This window comes from Haliotis rubra, unplaced genomic scaffold (genome assembly GCF_003918875.1).
Source record: "Haliotis rubra isolate DU_JTF1 unplaced genomic scaffold, ASM391887v1 Scf816, whole genome shotgun sequence".
In the NCBI taxonomy this organism is placed as follows: Eukaryota; Metazoa; Mollusca; class Gastropoda; order Lepetellida; family Haliotidae; genus Haliotis; species Haliotis rubra.
The window spans coordinates 43,608-64,675 of record NW_025767542.1 but is presented as its reverse complement, the minus strand read 5'-3'; the positions used below and the strand labels follow the sequence as shown (position 1 = coordinate 64,675).

The 21,068-nt window shown below is 43.2% G+C and overlaps 2 protein-coding genes across 2 annotated transcripts in view; one reads left to right on the top strand and one right to left on the bottom strand.

The window, feature by feature from the left end:
• The window catches only part of LOC124261927 (CCR4-Not complex 3'-5'-exoribonuclease subunit Ccr4-like), a 39,818-nt gene extending 20,424 nt beyond the window's left edge, over positions 1-19,394 (bottom strand). Inside the window, exon 1 of the mRNA XM_046696290.1 lies at positions 19,282-19,394. The gene's annotated coding sequence lies outside the window, so the exon portion shown is untranslated. The remainder of the gene's footprint in view (positions 1-19,281) is intronic.
• Positions 7,966-10,565, top strand: LOC124261925 (cytochrome P450 2D26-like). The gene is made up of 4 exons (XM_046696288.1): positions 7,966-7,991; positions 8,424-8,942; positions 9,256-9,696; positions 9,989-10,565. The coding sequence occupies exons 2-4, from the start codon at positions 8,597-8,599 to the stop codon at positions 10,165-10,167; spliced, it is 966 nt and encodes a 321-aa protein (XP_046552244.1). The 5' UTR covers positions 7,966-7,991; positions 8,424-8,596; the 3' UTR covers positions 10,168-10,565.
• Positions 19,395-21,068: the final 1,674 nt, after the last annotated feature.

Genomic DNA, 21,068 nt, shown 5'->3' with positions numbered 1-21,068 from the left:
TTTAACTGGCTTCCCTATGTTTTTGCAGTGCTAATCCCCATTGTACTGTACAAATATCTCACACTTGTACATATGTCTCCCCACCCTCAATCTGTTCATCACTTGCTTGATAACGGTGTTAGAACCTACACCGAAACGACGCTCTCGCTGTAATAAAGAAGTTGTTGATCCATATATTGTTATGTATCCGATTGAAGAGACCTTGGGGAGCGTTGTTCCGTGCCAGAAACAAACGCTTGTCCCAATTCTGCTAACGTCAGTGGCTGATTCTGGGCTTGACGTAAACGTCTCTCCATTTCATCCCATGCGTACACGATCATGGACAGGTCCGGAGAAACAGCTGGCCAGGGAAGTACCGGAATGTTCTGCTGCCTCAGGAAATCTGTCACAAAACGAACCACATGTGGACGGGCAGTATCTTGCTGAAATGTGAAGTTACGTCTCTGTCCTTGAATGGACAGCTGCAAGTGAAGTCAAATGATGTCATCCCTGTATCGCAGACCTGTCAGGTTGCCATTGACAATGACAAGTTGTGTCCTATCATGAGATGTGATGCTCCCACACAACACACACACGCACGCACGCACGCACGCACGCAATCAAACTGTCGACGTTGCATATCATGTTCGAAATATCCGACCGGGGATATAGACCGGCCGAGAGTTTTTATTCGGGACTGTAAATGTCATTGTGAATTACACATAGTTTAGTGACCTGTGGTAGTCCGATTTGGTGACTTGACTGATTACCCCGACGGCGTAAATCGGTGCTCATCATATCGATCACTGGATTGTCAAGTCCCAATTCGATTATTTCCTTGACACCGATTAGGTAATCTTCAACTATATCCGTGAGGTTTTAAATGGAACATTTAGCTGTCTTAAGTCAACGATAGAGGGCCCCGAAATTAAAAACAGAGTAGCTTTATCTTAGTACATGTATACTGCAGGTATCCTGCAAACAAAGGCACTCGTTGCATAAATCGTGATATATTCGTTCTCCCAGCTGGAACAGACGACATTTTTGAGTACCATTCGTTTACTACCTATATAATTAACAAATACGAAGTGCGACATATTCCTGCAATGTTAGGTTGGCTAATCATATGGTTGTTTCGCCATTTTTACTTCAAATGTGTTTAAGGCTAAGTGTCGGCTAGTGCTTTAAGTGTCCGCTCGTTTCCCCAAAGACCCGGGTTCGTTTCCCCATATGGGTGCAATGTGTAAAACACATTCTGGGGTCTCCCGTCGTAATATTGCTGAGATATTGCTAAAGCAGCGTAAAACTATAACCACTCACTCTAATTATATAACCGACCAATGCTACAGACTAATATATCTCCATTTCCCATTCCATAATGTAAAACGGTGTCGAAAACATTGATGGATAGACAAACCAGACAATCAAATGGTAGACCATAAATCTAGTCACACGAAGGCACATGCTGATTGTTAGTGTAACGTAAAAGGAGCAGTTCATATTTGAATGACGTTTTCCGTGTACAGGGAGATTCTTCTAATCTCAACAAATACTTTTAAGAAATATGTTTGATTGTATGGCGTGTAAATTAGGGAAGCCGATTCACCTATTTCATTTCTCAAAATAGTTACTAACAGGGATGTCACGTAGTTGTGTTTGAAGGACTCGAAACTGGGACACCACTGTTTGGACTAGCATTTCTCAGTGCCAGAGGAGGGATGTTGTTAAACACTCCTGATCAATATTAAAAGAAAACAGCACTTTTAAGTCTGTTGTGTTCGTCTTTTGTTAACCACGACGCCTGCATGACTCCTTAGGGATTAGTTAACTGAGAAGTTGATGTATAGCTGTAATGTTGTTCCTGCTGACGTCGAGTCCCATGTCGTTACTTGGGTTGACGGTGGTAGGGTTGTGGTTGTGGTGGTGGACCCGGCGTCCTCCGACGCTCCCGCCCGGACCCCCACTTGTCCCTTTCCTAGGCAACCTGCTGTCATTGGATACAGATCCGCGAAAGACTTTCAGAAAACTGAGACGGAAATACGGGGATATTTACAGCATCTATATTTTCAACAAACCCGTTATTGTCCTCAACGGCTATAACACCCTGAAAGATGCTCTTGTTAGACATGCTGATGTCTTTTCCAGTCGCCCTCCTTCCTTCCTGACGGACCACTTACTTGGGGGCAGAGGTAGCTATGTCATTACAACCAGTGTTTCATATTGCAATAACACCTGTATTACATATTACATTAAAACCTGTACCACATTAATACATGTATGCATTACAATGCATGTAAATTAATCCCAGTACATGTACCTGTACTACATACTGCATTTACACCTGTACTGCATATTGTATTATCACCTGTACTGCATATTGTATTATCACCTGTACTGCATATTGTATTATCACCTGTACTGCATATTGTATTATCACCTGTACTGCATATTGTATTATCAATTGTACTGCACATTGCATTACCGCCTTTGTACATATTGCGTGTATATCTCTACTACTTTTACGTCTTGTACAACATATTTTATTATCATTTTCCACACATTGTATTACCATTTGTACAATTAAGTATTTGGGGCGGTGTGGTAGCCTAGTGGTTAAAGCGTTCGCTCGTCACGCTGAAGACCCGGGTTCGATTCCTCACATGGGTACAACGTGTGAAGCCCATTTATGGCGTCCCCCGCCTTGATATTGCTGGAATATTGCTGCAACTGGCTTAACATTATACTCACTCACTGTTGTATCTCATGTATTACATCTTGCATTGTCATCAGCACTACATATAGAGAATACTACACGAGGTCTCATTACATACGAATTATACGAAACGAGTGTCCTTCCTCGTTATCTGGCCGAGCGAAAGCGAGGTCACGATAGGAAGGTCACGAGTTTCGTATAATTCGTATGTAATGAGACCGAGTGTGGTATTTTATTTATTACCCACGTCTTGCATGCATTAAATTGACAAAATAGCGTATTTTTGATATTTTTGTGGTTTCAAACCGAAACCGGTTTCATAAAGAGGTTGCGGAAGAGATTTGTACTGTAGTACAATATTTGCATGACGTCACACTGTAATGACGTCACTGCCATGGTAACCGACGTCACGATGCATGTCAGTTGTCATCGCCTCGTACAGCCTCCTACAGTAAACTACTCCGTAGCACCCCGTTTCTTGGTTTGCAGTTGCTTCATTCGGCTAACATCACTGGTGGAAACATTGCGTTTATATTTTTCAACGGATATAATGTTTCAGTTCGACTCACAATTAAACAGCGACACGGCAACATTCGCAATGTTTACATTCCCACAATGCATTTAAGTTGTAGAATGAATGAATTCACGTGTTTGTTATGAATGAAAGAATAGTTACGTCAGAATGTGACCTAATTGAGAGGTCATCGGTTATCCAATCAAATCGTTAGAATCTCAGGTCAAGTCGTTACGACACAGGTCAACGCGATACGACACTCGTGTGACGTACGAGATTAGTATGCAACTACCCATACGTTGACCACGTGGGTAATAAATCGCAGTATTACATACTAAACCTGTATTAATACTACTCCTGCATTACATAATACGCCTGCATTACACACTACACCTGCATTACACAATGCACCTGTATTACATACTACACCTGCATTACATACTACACTTGCATAACATACTCCACCTGATTACATATTACACCCGATAACATACTACACCTGCATTACATACTACACCTGTATTACATACAGCATTAACATAATTACGACACACTGCATTGCCACCTGTACAACGCATTACGCCTGTATTACATACTGCATTACCACCTGTATTACATACTGCATGGCTATTTCTACCACATATATATATCCATACCATGTCTACGACAAATTCGATTACCCCCTGTACTACATAGTGCATGTCGAACCTTACTTCATGTTGTATTACCACTGGTATTTCATACTAATTTTATTGTCCGTCTGTTGTATATAAATTAAATGATTTCTTTACCACCTCTTCCTTACAGATCATTACCAACTGAACCAAACATTGCATCGCTCAGTATTACCTCTCAACGAAGAAAACGTGATCAAACCAATAATATACTAGTATCTAAGAGTGTCTAACAATATGAATTAGTGATAAAGTATGGTTATGTAATATATAATAGTATAGCTTTATAATATAGCACAGTATGGCATTCTATAGCATCGTTTAGCACAGTATGGCATACTATAGCATCGTATAGCAGGGTAGGGTCGGGCAGGGCAGGGCTGAACGCGGTACATTAGAGTACAGTACAGTATAGCATAATATAGCATCGTACAGCAGGGTAGGGCAGAACGCGGTACATTAGAGTACAGTACAGTAAAGTACAGTATAGCATAATATAGCATCGTACAGCAGGGTAGGGTCGGGCAGGGCAGGGCAGGGCAGGGCAGGACGCGGTACATTAGAGTACAGGGTGCCGTTCCACTAACCGATCTTATCTAAGATCAATCTTAGCAAGTTAAGCCAATTTTACAATCGTCTGAGCTAAAAGTTACACCCGTTCCACTAACGTCTTAGGCCGATCGTAGCCGGTCCCGATCTTACGATCCGATCCAAGCTTATATCGAGACTCTTTCGTGCGAGAGATAGAGGAATGCGAGGCACGAGTTATTTCCCTTTGCATACTCTAGCACATGATGGAAGTAGTTTACGTACCAACTGAGTGAGTGAGTGAGTTTAGATTTACGCCGCACTCAGCAATAGTCAAGCTATATCGCGGCGGTCTGTAAATAATCTAGCTAATTAAAGAACCAATAAACTTTGTTTTTTGTTACTCTTTTAACCATTACATATGAAAGATTTGTCGTTAGTCTTACGCGGAACACCAAATTTATTCTTTAAAAACTTGTGGTTAATTAATACCGAGCGATTAAAAGTGGCCAAAAAGTCGCCTGCTTCCCTCTCGCCCGCCAACGAAACCACAGACAGGTTACGTAACTCTGTCGCCAGAGCACTGCAGTGACGTCATATGAGGAACGATTTTCAGTTAGTTGTATAGAAGTTGTATAGAAAGTGTGTAGCACGCTCATCATTTTGATGATTTCTCGACATCAACGACGACATGCCGAATCGTTGCTTTGTCGTCAATTGCTCCTAGGGGTCGGGCGATGGTGTCACCATGCACAGATTTCCACAGGACCCCGCAGTTCGTGCTAAATGGGTTATGTTTGTGAGTGCGAAGCGAGCGTTGTGGAAGCCTGAAACCATATCTTACTTGTGTTCAGATCGCTTCACGGAAGTTAAAGAATTAAAACTACTTACTAGTTGTAGTAAAACATGTATATGATGGATGACCATAAAGATTTTCAATGACACAACTTGTGACATAACGATTTCTTCCTCGGAAGTGAGGTTGTGGTCGAAGTAACAATAATATTGTAAGTAGTATTATATTGACACCCACCTCGCTGCCAGGAGAGAAATTGTTATGTTATACGCTATGTCATGCAAAATCCTATTGGCCATCAATAAAATACATATTTTACTACCAGTAGAAAGTAGTTTTGATTTTGTAACTCGGTGAAAACAAACCTAAATAGCATTTATCCTCAGACTGGCGGATGTTCCCAACAGGGCGCCGCCATTTTTTGAAAATCGTAAAGTCTGTTAGAATTAATGAGATTATAGTTTGTTTTCATCAAGTTAGAAAATCAAAACTACTTTCTACTCGTAGTTAAATATGTATTGGAATCATAACCAAACGGATTTTGCATAACACAACTTATAACATAACGATTTCTTCCACGGGGGTCGAAGTCACAATACTGCGCGATAAATTTCTTGCTACATTCACATGGTTAATGTCCACTCACCAGTATGTAGATACTAGTCAATGTGCGTCTTTATATTTGGTCTTATAATCCTAATTAGTTTATTATCATACTTGTATGCATTTTGAAACTAAATAAAAAGCAGACGATCTGCTGATACTTATAGTGAATTTATAACAGAACTGTAATATCTAGACATTTTATAGTTTGCCAATGTGAATCATAATTCGCACACACACCCCAGTGTATGTTGTCTGTCTCATTACACTTCACGGCGAAAACAATGATTCTGTTGAATGCTACGACAAATGAATAAAAACAACATGCAAATATTAAAATTAAAACAGATTAAAGTTATAAGAACAATATCAGGCCATTACCTTGTTCGAGGAATGTATCCATCAATATCCACAAAACTGTTCCAAATGATGTCTTTTAACAGTTTGATATACGAAACAGTGATAAATCTTTTCAGGTATTGGTGTATAGTCTCATTGATCACCCAAGATAGCACACCTGGCAACTAATTGCATAATGTCCGCCTTTCTTTAAAAACAGTAAATTAGTTAGCCAATAATGGGCAATCAATCAATGTATTGCCGGTTAATCCTTTGAAAGAAGGACGTTGTTTTAACGCAGACACCGACACGACAGAGTGTATTCAGTATAGATTAGTAAATCTACATACATAAACACTACCTTTTGACAATTCCGCTGTATAAGATAAAAGTAATTAATCAATCAGCGTGTTATCGGTTAATCCTTTGATCGATGTTTATAATGTTGAATATTTACTCCAGACACAAGAAATGCCAAATGGGAACCTTTGTCGGGTAATCTAAGTGTGTTACCACTAATTATACCTGTTATAAATTCATTAACTGACCATCAAGTGAATGATGACAAATAACATGTGTAGGTTTATACCACCTAACACGGGTTACAACAAGGAGTATTAATTGCTGTATTGCATGTGAAAACTTATGGGCCGACACTGTTTTGAGAATACAAACAGATTTTTACATGACATGATTAAATATCGAGGTAAAAAACACAGAAATGGGATCAATTTGGATCAGTCATTATACAAATAGGGCCTAACGACACCAATCGATTTTGACAGAATCGTCTATGAAAACAAGTTGTAACTCGAAACTAGGCAAAGCAGGAGACAAAATTAAATGACAGTAGATTGTGAGAACATATAGCTTTCATTTTCCACAACAATTGTCACGATTTCAGGTTTATACAAGCCTGTAAACAAGATAATTTACCCTTAAGATGCATAGCGTTCACTAACATGAGCGTTCATGTTAGTGAACGCTATGTATCTTAGCTATAAATAATCGAGTCTGGACCAGACAATCCAGTGATCAACAGCATGAGCATCGATCTGCGCAGTTGGGAACCGATGACATGTGTCAACCAAGTCAGCAAGCCTGACCACCCGATCCCGTTAGTGGCCTCTTACGACAAGCATTGGTTATTGAAGTTCAATATTCTAATCCGGGCCTTCATGGGTATTTTTCCAACCAAGTGTAAACGTGGAGAAAAAACCTACAGCAAAATATTAGGGTAGTGAGCACCTTGGTTTCAGGTGCAAATGTGTGTGAACGCTGGGTATCAGGCATAATATTATAATAATAAATGCATATTTATAGTGCGCCTATTCCACATCCTGGGGCATGCTCAAAGCGCTATGTACAGATAATTTACATGAGAGTATTTACAGCCGAGATTATAAGTAATATACTGAGAACAGGTTTTAAGTCTGGACTTAAAAATGTCAATTGTGTCAGAGCTTTTATTATGTGCCTGAACCTTGTCAATCAGAATAAACGTGACGAGCGTGACGAGGCATCCTCTATAACGTATCTAGAATCTGTCAGTGGTCTTGAATAACACGCGCGGCCTGCCTTTAGAATCCCCCACCAAATAAGCGCGTGAAATCAAACATATTTGTATCTTTTTTCAGAACACTGTTCACTTCATGACCCGTCCCTATTCTTAACCATGACGTTGCAATATTGTTGTAAAAATGTGTTACACCGACTCGCTCGGTTGTGTTCCCATGACGACAGTGGTCAGACTGGCCTGACATTTGTAAGGCTTCAGTGCAATGTTTGTTTACATCACAGAAATATACAAATTCATTTCCTGGGGGATTTTAGGGGACGCTCACGGTGAAATGCTTGCTCTTATTTTTCACATAGAATAGGAAAGCCAGCATTTTGGTTTCTCTACGATTGATTTTAGCTATCCTAAGTTGGTCATGAGCAGCTTAGACTTTGAATCTTAACTTTACGATTGACTTGGGTAAGATTGGTTGGTGGAACGGTATGCCGATCGTAACGTCACGCTAAGATTGGGATTTTAGGGGTTTACGATTGGCGTAGGGCTGAGATCGGTTAGTGAAACGGCACCCAGTACAGTATAGTACAGTATAGCACTACATATGAATGTGCATGGATTTTTAAAGATCATGGAATAGAGTGATGTTTTGACTTCCTGATTTTGAAGTATTTCATGGTAGAATTATCCATCCTTGTCGAAATTTGTAGGACTGTGCATGTTGGTAGTATACACACTAAGTACCACTGTGCTCCTCTTTTCAGGTATTGTCGGTACATCTGGCGCCACCTGGCGTGAACACCGTAGGTTTGCAGTGAGAACTCTGAAGGAGTTGGCATCAAGGTCAAAGTTGCTCGAGACCAAGGTCAACCAGGAGGTGTCACACGTCCTGGCGTCCATTGAAAAGGAAGGGGGTTCGGGTTTTGACTGCAAGAGGATGGTGTTCACTGCGGTGGCAAACGTCATCAGCTCGGTTGTGTTTGGAAGGAGGTATGATTACAATGATCCCCTTTTTCTGAAGGTGCTCAACTGTATGGAGGAGAATGTCGCCAGCTTTGGCTCAGCTAGTATCCTCAACATCTTCCCTGTAGTCCGATATTTGCCAGGGGACATCTTCAAGTTTAAGAAGATTTTGGACAATCTGGCGTTCACAGAACGCGAGTTTATACATCCCATGATCAATGACCATATGGACTGCTACGACGAGGACAACATACACGACTTCACCTCAGCATATATAAAAGAGATGCGACATCATGAAGGAGAGGGTACTACCATGAGCAGTACGTCACGGTATCATGTGCACTTCATCATCGTATAATGTGCAGGTCGTCACAGTATAATGTGCAGGTCGTCACAGTATCATGTACAGTTCCAGTAAGCCACAATATCACCTTCACCATGTCGTGGTACAAAATATGAAATTCCGGAACTTTCTTTGGGAAACGTTTCCTCTTATACAAAGGACATAACCTTAAATTCGTTAACCCCGTAAATCTGGTTCACTGAAATAGATCGATATTGAGTAAGGGCTTTGCACTTTTAATGACTCGGGTAACGAATCTAGACATGTACATGTATCCCTTGTACTTGCAGTTCCTGATCTGCAGGCGTCGGTTCTTGATCTATTTGGAGCCGGCTCGGAGACGACAGCAACGCTCATCCGCTGGGCCTTGGCATTGTTCCTCAACTACCCGGACGTCCAAGACAAATGTTTCAGAGAGATTGAGGAAAACATTGGTTCGAGCAGAAAACCATCAATGGCGGACATACCCAACCTTCCCTACGTGGAAGCAACGATCACTGAGCTGGCGCGTTATGCCAATATCGTCCCCACTGGCGTCCCCCACGCTGTGTCCCGGGACTTTCACTTCCAGGAGTACACGTTTCCCGCTGACGTGATGATTCTGCCAATCCTGGACTCCGTGCTGCACGACGAAGCATTGTGGGGAGATCCCTACAACTTCCGGCCGCAACGTTTTCTGGATGAAGATGGCCGGTTCGTTAAGAAGGACGAGTACATACCTTTCTCACTAGGTGAGCTAGCTTTGTTACATGTTCGAAGACTCCAGTTACAGTGAAGCGATATCTATAGGGCTGGATATGCAAGCATGCGGACATCGACTGCGAAATGTCACGTACCCAAGTACCTTGTTGTCCGAATCCCCACTGTTCTTGTTCACTTAGGTTTGGTAAATTCCAATCTCTTGACGGACAATCGCATACAAATGTATAAGATTCTGGTCTTGGGTGTACTCTGAGAATACGAGAAGGCAATGTTTCATTATTGGTGCTGGTGTTTTTATTATCGTTTTCGTGTTCTTCACAGGTCGCCGAGCTTGTCTGGGCGAGTCCCTGGCCCGCATGGAGCTGTTTCTGTTCATCGCAGGGATGGTCCAGAGGTACCGGTTTGTGAGTGTGCCTGACGCTGTACCGTCCCTCATCCCAGTGTGTGGAATAGTTTTCTCTCCGAAACCATTTCTTGTGAAAGCAGTTCCGCGTATATAACACACATGTACCGTCATTGATTCATTCTCAGGACAACCTGAAATTTTGCATTCGCAGGACGTGGACAGACGGTGTATCATTGATGTCGTCTGTTGTTTCCGTAAGGGATTAACATAAAATATGTTCACTCCGATAAGTATACCCCGATAGGTGAGTATACCCCGATAGGTGAGTAAATTTACTCAAACGTTTATCGGTGTCAAGAAATTGTACGATATAATTCTGGCAAAATGAGGTCAATCATACATCAATTTCGCTATGGATTGTAAATCAATTGTATCTACTGTCAACCACACCCTCAACGACCCCGATCTTTGGTTTGTCGATGTTAAATAATAAAATACTCCAACCTGCAAGAAAGATACGAGGCCACCAGGAACAGAACAGATTGAACCTTAGTGCCTTTGTGTTTGTTTCTTTTCCTTATAATTTCACAATTTAGTATTGCCCGAAGTCTTGTAATCACAAACTTTGTCTAATGTCTGGCGTTAATGAGCTCAGTAACACATTCGCACGAAGTTGATACTTTTTTCTGGACTTTGTTTTTACACGACACAGGGTGTCCACGTCCCGAGAATACCCCACACCGTACCCGTGTTTTATGAGTTCTGCTAATGCAGTAGGGATATCACAACGATCGTTCATATGACTATTATGACAATCCTCCTTCTGCTGTGTTCCTATTGCAAGAACAGGTGTACAAACAGCGCCGTACCCGATTTAAATTAAGACACAACAATACAAGTCGTTCGTTCAAAAATGAATGAATGAAAAATATATTACGTTGTATCCCAAACGAGGTTAATAACACGTAGCCGTTAGTTACACTGTAACTACACTACAATGCAGAACTATTTCTTGACTATCCAGCTGTTACACTGAATGATAGACTGACAATGATGGTTAGATATTTTACGGATGACAAATCATTTCTTCTATTATGATGCGACGTGTTGATACAGATGCTTTCACAGTTGTCAAGCAATAGTGGCGTACGACAACGTATTACAGACTTGCATAGTAAGGATTAACAACCACTTCATAAGAATATGCGTGAAAGAGGTTAACAACATCAAAGGTTAATCGTTGATTTAATCTAAGCGTAACAGAAAGTGAGTGAGTGAGTATGGTTTTACGCCGTTTTAGCAATATTCCAGCAATATCACGGCGGGGGACACCAGAAATGAGCTTCACAAATTGTACCCATGTCGGGAATCGAACCCCGTAACGGAAAGAAACAAACTGTACATGACGAGGCAGGAATTTTTAGAGATGATAGCTCGAGTGTGGTTTGCGATGTTTTGACGGCCCCGATCATATTCGTGACCTGCTGACGATCGTGTTGACGTAATGATGACCAGTTAAAGTACAAGTTCCTTGACATTGTAGACGCCCATGGATTAAAAATGTGGATAAACTCTGGATACCCTAAACGCCATGACAGAGTAGTGGAGCATAGATTTGAAATGTGGATATACCCTGGATGCGCTAAGCTCTGACATGTTGGGGGAACGTTGATTTGAAAAGTGGATATATCTGGATGTAAGTTGATGGGTGACGTGAAATCATACAATCACAAGAGAGAAAACACAGACACTACTTCAAAACTAGTAACAATGTGATAGTTGTAAACAAGTGTTCGGCTTGATGAATAAAGCTACATTGTTACCCGAGTGAGTGCGCGAGTTTTGTAACTCAAGCTTTGTGCAGAATGTGAACGACATACCGGTGTATCTGAAGCTGCAACAGGACGTTTAACCATCCATGTTTGTAAATGCACGGGTAAACCGGTGATGGAGTGGTATGATAAGCATGTCATTTATGGATTCGTCCTGATTGAGTTTGGCTTAACGCCGCTTGCAGTATTCCAATTAGGTGATGGTGTCAGGTTAAGGTGGGAGGAAAGCTCGAAGTGATGCAGGCAGCGTTTAAAATTCCCGCCTCCCCGACCGTCCGGAACGGTCTTTTTTCATCTCGGACGGTCAATTTTCAAAAGTAACCTGTCCGGTAGTCTGGTAGATGTTTTACCCCTAACAGTAAATATTTCATAATATCAAACAGGTTCTCTTGTCGTCAAATTGAGGTGTTTAAGGTAATTATGATAATTATGTTAAACTATTTACGATTGGACAGTTCATTTTACAATACCCAACACATGTACATTCAGCCTGGTTCCCTGGGTTTGTTGCGCCTGCGCTAACGCCCCACCACTGTGGTTGCCTGGGTCACACAAGGCTGATGTACTTTCAGTTTACCTAAACTCGGTGCATTGCCTGTTAGTGCTACGTGTTCATTGCGATGCCTACAGACAGTAACGCCACGTTGGCAGTTAGTTATTAGCGAGTTAACACAATGACTCTTAGAGTTATCGCCCTTAAACATAAACTCGCTTTCCCAGTTTTATGTTCGGTTCTTCGGGTTGTCTGTGTGTCGCCTTGGCTTCGATAATGAAGTGTTTGGACTTGATTGCACGTGTCCTGGCTGTTTATCGTGGGGGCGGAACCTTCTCCATTGGCGTGGTGGCAGCGATATAGATTAACTACATGACCTACGCTTCCCGGTAACTACTAAAAACGTAAACGGTCAGTCAGTCAGCATATTGGTTGGATAGCACGTGTGATCGTTGTAACTGTCCAAAATGGCGCATACACATAGAGCCCCGAAGCAATGGTGTCTTACAAAATCTGAGACAGTTAATTCCTTTGAGAACTGGAAACAAAATCTCCATTACACTCTGTCACTAGACCAGAATTTTGCACACTATTTGGTGGATGGTGTGACCTGGACGAAGAAAACTCGTGATAACCCTCGACGTGGTTTTGTAAACAATGGAGATGATGTTGAAATAGCCATTCGTCGTACTTCTGAACAGAAAGTGACAATGCTTGAACTTATGCTTGGCCAGATCGCCAATTATTGCCCTGTTATTGCTAGAAGCACCATTGTCAAGAAGTCAACCTCTCTCAGCAACATTTGGCAGGAAATACGTTTACATTACGGGTTTCAGTAAACTGGATCACATTTTCTGGACTTTGCCAACATTTCTTTGTTACCAGATGAGCGTCCTGAAGACCTTTACCAGCGTCTGGTTGCCTTTGTTGAAGATAACTTGATGAAGACTGGGGGTAATATCACACACCATGGGGAAGAAATCATTGAGGATGAAGAATTATCCCCATCTCTTGAGAACTTTATTGTGCTCACGTGGCTTAGCCTCATACATAAGGACTTACCCAAATTGGTTAAGCAACGCTATGGCACTGAACTAAGTTCTCGTACCCTTGCATCCATAAAGCCTGAAATCTCTCAAGCTATGTCCTCCCTTCAGGATGAAATTATGACTAATCAAGACATGAAAGTTATGAGAACTGCAACGTCATTCCCTACTCAGGACAAACGACAACACTCTCGCTCAAGCCGTTTCCCTCACAAGAAAACTGACAAGTCTTGTCCTTTGTGCAAGTTGGCTGACAGACCTGATTGCCATTTTCTGAGTGAGTGCAGTTACCTTCCGGCTAGTGATAAACGTTATCTAGCTAAGGCTCGACAGATCGTACTTGCCCTTGAGGACGATTCCCACGATAGTCATGACCAAAACCCTGATGATGACTGCGACGTTAAAGAGTATGAGAAACCAGTCGGTGTGATGAGAGTCCAAGTATCTCAGTCCCCCTGCCTCAATACCTTTTACCAACATCACTTGGCACGCATTACCTTGGACAGTGGTGCCACCGGGAACATGGTGAAGTTATCTGTGGCAAAGAACTTGGATCTTGACGTCAAGATTAGCACCCAGTCAGCCAGGCAAGCAGATGGTGTTTCGCCCCTCAGAGTTAGTGCTGTCTTCGTTCGAGGCCAGGATGAATTCACATTCGAGGGTCTTGTTGTTGAGGATTTGGATGTCGACATTTTAGCAGGCATTCCCTTTATGGAATTGAATGATGTTTATGCCAGACCCGCTAGGCAACAAATCTTTCGAGGTGAACGTGTCATCGTTGATTACAGCCATTCAGGGAAGGAGTCAAAGCTTGATCAACACACTGTTAGACGCGCTCAAGTCCTCAGTCCCACCACTATTTGGCCAGGAGACTACGTCGAGCTGGAAGTTCCTCCCGGAGTTCACTACACATGATGACCATCTCGCCCTGGAACCTAGGCTTGAGAACTTTCCCATCCGGAAACAAAACTGGCCAGAGGTTGACATCGTTCCCAGTGTCTGCGGACGGATACGCATCCCGAACCTGACGGATGAGCCTTTGTCATTGAAACATGCACACTTCTGCCAGGTGAGACATGTCGTAGATGCCCCCGACAAAGTACCACCCACAGACTCTGTCATCACTAGCCAAAATGTGTCACTCCAGAAGAAGCAGCAATGTGGTTTCTCTCAAGCTGTTAAGTTGGATCCGGATCATGCCCTACCCCCAGATACGTTGCAGAAGTTCAGAACCTTACTTGATGAGTATGACGATGTCTTTGATCCCAACTTCAAAGGTTATAATGGAGCTTCTGGTCCTGTATATGCTGCAGTCAACATGGGCCCTGTGTTGCCTCCCCAAAGGAAAGGTAGAGTACCCCAGTATGCCAGAGATAAACTTGAAGGGTTGCAATCCAAGTTCAACGATCTTGAAGCTAAAGGAGTGTTTGTTCGACCCGAAGATGTTGGGGCAACTGCTGAGTACCTTAACCCATCCTTTCTTGTGAAGAAACCTCAGGGCGGCTTTCACTTAGTTACAGCTTTCGCAGATGTCGGTCGATATTCATAGCCCAAACCATCACTTCTCCCAGATGTTGATTCCACTCTACGACAGATTGCTCAGTGGCGATTCCTCATTTCCACGGATCTCACCAACGCCTCCTACCAGATACCTTTAGCTCGTGACTCCATGAAGTTCTGTGGTGTAGCAACCCCTTTCAGAGGTGTACGAATGTATGCAAGATCTGCAATGGGCATGCCTGGATCCGAGACTGCTTTGGAGGAGTTGATGTGCCGTGTACTTGGTGACCTACTTGAAGAAGGGGTGGTAGTAAAACTTGCTGATGACCTGTATTGTGGTGGTAATTCACTTGATGATCTATACAACAATTGGAAACCTCTGCTGGAGACTCTTCACAAGAACAGTCTCAATCTCTCTGCATCGAAGACCATTATTGTACCCACATCAACAACCATCCTCGGTTGGATCTGGAGAAACGGTACGATCTCTGCAAGCCCTCATCGGATCTCTACATTGTCTGCTTGTGCTCCTCCTGAGAAAGTGAAAGGACTCCGGTCCTATGTAGGGACATACAAAGTGCTGGCACGAGTTATTCCCAACTGTTCATCTTTCCTGGCACCCCTTGATGATGCTATTGCCGGAAAGCAGTCAACTGATCAAATGCATTGGACTGAAGATCTCATCCAACTGTTCAGGGATTCTCAGAGGGCTCTCTCAAATTGTCGTGTACTCACTCTTCCACGTACTGGTGACCAGTTATGGGTTGTCACCGATGGTTCGGTTAAGAGACAGGGTGTTGGTGCTACCCTCTATGTTACTCGAAACAACAAGCCTCTCCTTGCCAGTTTCTTCAGCTCCAAGCTCCGAGGTCATCAAGTGAAGTGGTTACCATGTGAAATAGAAGCACTTTCCATCGCTTTAGCCGTCAAACACTTCAGCGCTTACATGATCCAGTCAAAGCATAAGACTTGTGTTCTCACTGACAGTAAGCCTTGTGTGCAAGCCTTTGAGAAATTGTGCAGGGGAGAATTTTCTGCCAGTCCGCGAGTGTACACTTTCCTCTCCATTGTGAGCCACCATCAAGCATCTCTTCGTCACCTTGCAGGTGCCGCAAACCTGCCTTCGGATTTTGCGAGCAGAAATGCACCAGATTGCCATGAACCTACTTGTCAAATTTGCTCTTTCGTGGCTCGTACGGAAGATTCGGTTGTCCGTACCACTTCCATTCAGGACTTTATGTAGAGGGTAATGTCCGAGTAACTCTCCATTCCTTAAAAATAATGGAGCCGAGGCCCCGGAGGCGCCGAGGCACATTATTTTTAAGGAATGGAGCGTTACGAGGATATTACCCTACTTAAATTACATTCGAAGTATTGGGAATATTGCTGTTATCAAAATTAAATGTCAAAATGACAAAATGAAGGTTTTATTTTGAAACTGGTACACATCGCTCCATTCCTGAAAAGTAATGGAGCGAACAGACAATGGAATGACGTCACAAATGTAATTTAACACTGGAGAGTCAAGATTACCATTCACAAGCAGAGCTGCCTGGAAATCCATCCAGTCGGAGTCCAGTGATCTTCGACGCACACATGCCCATCTCACTCAAGGTACACGTCCGTCCAAGAAGTTGACTAACATCAGGGTCGTTAAACGTTACCTACAGGTCGCTTCCATTGCGCGGGACGGCTTACTTGTTGTTGTCAAGGAGGAGCATTTCACGTCTAACAGAGAACGGATCATTGTACCACGTGAAATTGTCAGCGGATTACTGACTGCCCTACACATTCAACTCAATCATCCGACCAATCACCAGTTGAAACAGGTCATACAGCGCTACTTCTATGCCTTGGATCTTCACAAGACTATTGAAGACACCACTGCCAGTTGCCATAGATGTCAATCACTTCGCAGTTTACCACATACAGTGATCCAACAGTCCACTGGAGACCCGCCTGATACTATTGGAATCAGTTTCGCAGCGGACGTTGTTCGCCGCAACCGCCAATTCATACTTGTAGTCCGGGAATGTGTCAAATCTCTTACACTGTCCTGTCTACTCGATGACGAGCGTCACGACACACTCCGCAGCGCAATTATTGCTTTGTGCAGTGAAGTTCACCCAATGGATGGACCGCCTGCTGTCATTCGAACTGATCCAGCTCCGGTTTTGTAGCCTATGTTAATGACAGGTTTATGAAACAAAATGGTGTAGTTATTGAAATCGATCGAGTCAAGAACAAGAATAAGAACCCAGTTGCAGAAAGAGCTGTTCAAGAACTCATAACTGAGTTACTGCGTCAAGACCCTCAGTGCAGTTACGTCTCGCCCCTCAACCTATCTCTTGCCACTGCACGTCTGAACTCACGGATCAGAACCAGAGGTTTCTCCGCCAGGGAAATGTGGACACAACGCAACCAGCACACAAACTCTCAGTTGCCTATACATGACATGGATCTAACTCTACTCTAGTTACTCTGTTACAAAACCTTCACTGCAACAAGCATCCACTTTGTCGGCTGATCTCCAATATCTGCCAGTGGGAGATGAACATGACAGATTCCCAAAGTCTCTACCTCCTCCTCCTCAACCTCCTCCTATACCAGATGTCATCATGGAGCCCCCTACACCCGCAGAGAGAGCTGACCCCTATTATGCTGAAGTGAATTCACACCCGTATCGCACTACTGGCAACACTGACTATCCAGAAGATACTTCAACAGACTCCCCTATCGATCAAACAGAACCTTCTATGTCTCCAAAGTTGTGTCGGTCCAGTCGCACTCGTCAGATGCCATGCCACCTCTCAGACTATATCCTTTACTAGATTAATGTGTGTGAGCATCCTATGGTGATACTGTGTTCCATATATCATTTGCTTGTATACAATGTGATGGGACAGAATAATCCCCGAGACTGGAGGGCAGTCTACTCAGTGATGGTCTCTCATTTCCTTTTCAGTTTGTCAGTGTTATAATCCACCACTACAGGACATATTTGTTCCAAAGAGTGTAAACGACGATTTACCATTTGTTTACTGTTATTAACTTTAGTGATCATATTCTACCGCATAGGCCCGTTGTATTTTGTATTCCCCTTTCATATGGATACATGTGTGGATCCCATCCATAAATTTTGAAGACGAAAGAAGGAGAAGTTACGCCAGTTGGCAGTTAGTTATAAGCGAGTTAACACAATGACTCTTAGAGTTATCGCCCTTAAACATAAACTCGCTTTCCCAGTTTTATGTTCGGTTCTTCGGGTTGTCTGTGTGTCGCCTTGGCTTCGATAATAAAGTGTTTGGACTTGATTGCACGTGTCCTGGCTGTTTATCGTGGAGGCGGAACCTTCTCCATTGGCGTAAAGTATTCACAATCCTGATTTATTTTCATTGTTGAAAACCGGACAGGCAATTAAGTTTGTATCCGGACTGGTAATTTTTAAAAGTTACCAGTCCGTCTGTCTGGCTTGGAATTTGGGGAGTTTTAAACACGGATGCAGGTCTCAGGCATCTACCACATCAGTAAAATTAACGAACACTGGTATTGCGCTGACAAACTAAGAATCAAATGGACGCGAAACCAAGATCATAAGTTTTGGCGTGGCGAAGGGGGGCAACTCTGCACAGAATGATGCCACTCATACCCCAGCCAGATATAAGAGACACTGAGAAGTTTTTAGGTAAGCCAGGAGTTACAGGGACAATGGTGTGTAAAGAAATCAAGATGATGATTATACAATGCCATTTAGAAAGTGGTCAAATGTAACATAGGTTATATTTCAGATTACACTTTCTTGGTAAAGAACAGATTCTAGGACTTTTGTTGGGTTGAGTCACATCCGGAATTCGAACCAACACCCTCAGAGTCAGGCACCTAATCTCCAGCACACAAATATGTTATATTTGGGATTACACTTTCTTAGTAAAGTACAGATTCTAGTACTTTTGTTGGTGGCTAAGCGGGTTAGGCGGCTGACTTTGTGTCACTTCCGCTTCATCGGAAACAGTTGACTTCGATAGGGTGTGTTCTCGTTTCAACATAGAAACGTTTCTGCGATGGAAGGACGTTTTCTTCTCCATTAACACGGGCAGCGGAAAATATATTTGCTTTCAAGCATTCCCCGTTTTGTGTGAACACAGCGAGCAACCCACGGCTTTGTTGACACTCAGGTGGCAAGCTCGGTTGCAACGGCTTATGTAATTGGCTTCTGTGAGAAAGCGGAGCCAGCAAAAGGAGGTAATACAATTATCGGGCCGAGCCGTAGATGCATCCAGGGTTCTAATGGAGATATATCGGGACTAATGCCCTGGAGATTATCGAGGATGGCATTCGTCCAAAAAATTACACATATGAACTCAAAAATGCCTGCTCCATGAACAAATAAACATTACCTTGAGTATTTCTTGTATATGCCACTTGTATATATGTCCGGTACTGTACTGTGCCTTGACACAGGTGTGTGACGGTTATGCCACACTGTCCTCAGACCTGACAGGTGTATGCCACACTGAACTCTATGCCACACTGTCCTCAGAATATCCCGTATATGCCGCTGAGCTCTGCCTGACACAGCTAAGATGTCGGCATCCTAAAAGATGTCCAGTATGCCACACTAAGATGTCTGCCACACTGAACTCCTCCCCGACACAGCTAAATATCCCGTATATGCCGCTGAGCTCTGCCCCGACACAGCTAAGATGTCCGGGATATGTCACTGAGCTCTGCCCTTCCACAGCTAAGATGTCCAGTATATGCCGCTGAGCTCTGCCCCGACACAGCTAAATATCCCGTATATGTCAGCTGAGCTCTGCCCTTCCACACAAGATGTCCTAAGATGTCCAGGGATATGTCACTGAGCTCTGCCCCGACACAGCTAAATATCCCGTATATGTCACTGAGTTCTGCCCTTCCGCAGCTAAGATGTCCAGGATATGTCACTGAGCTCTGCCCTGACACAGCTAAATATCCCGTAAATGTCACTGAGCTCTGCTCTTCCACAGCTAAGATGTCCAGGATATGTCACTGAGCTCTGCCCTTCCACAGCTAAATATCCCATATATGTCACTGAGCTCTGCCCTTCCACAGCTAAGATGTCCGGGATATGTCACTGAGCTCTGCCCCGACACAGCTAAATATTCCGTATATGTCACTGAGCTCTGCCCTTCCACAGCTAAGATGTCCGGGATATGTCACTGAGCTCTGCTCTACCCTTCCACAGCTAAGATGTCCGGGATATGTCACTGAGCTCTGCCCTTCCACAGCTAAGATATCCGGGATATGTCACTGAGCTCTGTCCTTCCACAGCTAATATATCCGGGATATGTCACTGTGCTCTGCCCTGACACAGGCGACCGCCTACAGTCTGTAGTATTTGACACGTAGTTTCTGCCCTTACATTACTCAATGCCCGGCGAGTCACTGATTGATACATGGCAGCTTCATCTCGTAATAATCAATGTGCTAATAGTCAAGCTCACACGATTTGGACAACGCCCCTTCTCTTACGCTAGCTGCTGCTAAAGAATGAAATGATCTGCCTCGTCACATCCGTTCCTGCTCTATTTATCCCAGATTCAGAAGTCTCTTAAAATCTCATCTCTTCCGGGAAGCTTTCTGTTGACTCTATTGACATTTTGTGCGCCTTGAGCATGACATTTAGCTTGGAAAGGCGCTGTACAAATGCTCTATTGCATTACTAATACACCGTTGAAGGAGATTTTTGTGGGATGATATTCACGTAAGGGGCATACTAGTGTCAACTGGGACTCGTGTCTGTTTATACGGAGAAATTCACTAATCCGCCCTTCGCCTTATACGCCGATTGTCTAAATATAGCCACAGCCGTCTTGATAGACTAAGGCTTAGTCTCTGAATATATAAAATTTGGATAGTAACAAACAAGCCAATTTAAATTGAAAAGGAGCCCCAGGGAGACCAGAGATTCAGAACCTGGGGAAATCTAGACTTGCTTCGTTTAGGGTTTAGCACTACAGGGAAGGCTAGGCTGTAGGGAAAATAATGTGGTTCAGGGACTGTGAGACAGACTACCGTCTTGATAATTCCAGATAGAACTGCTATACATCCATGGATCATTCACTATATTTTGGGATATGACTTGAAGTCACTACCTCCGACGGGGAGTTCATGTGAAAAGCAGGTTGAGCTCACGCATGTACTG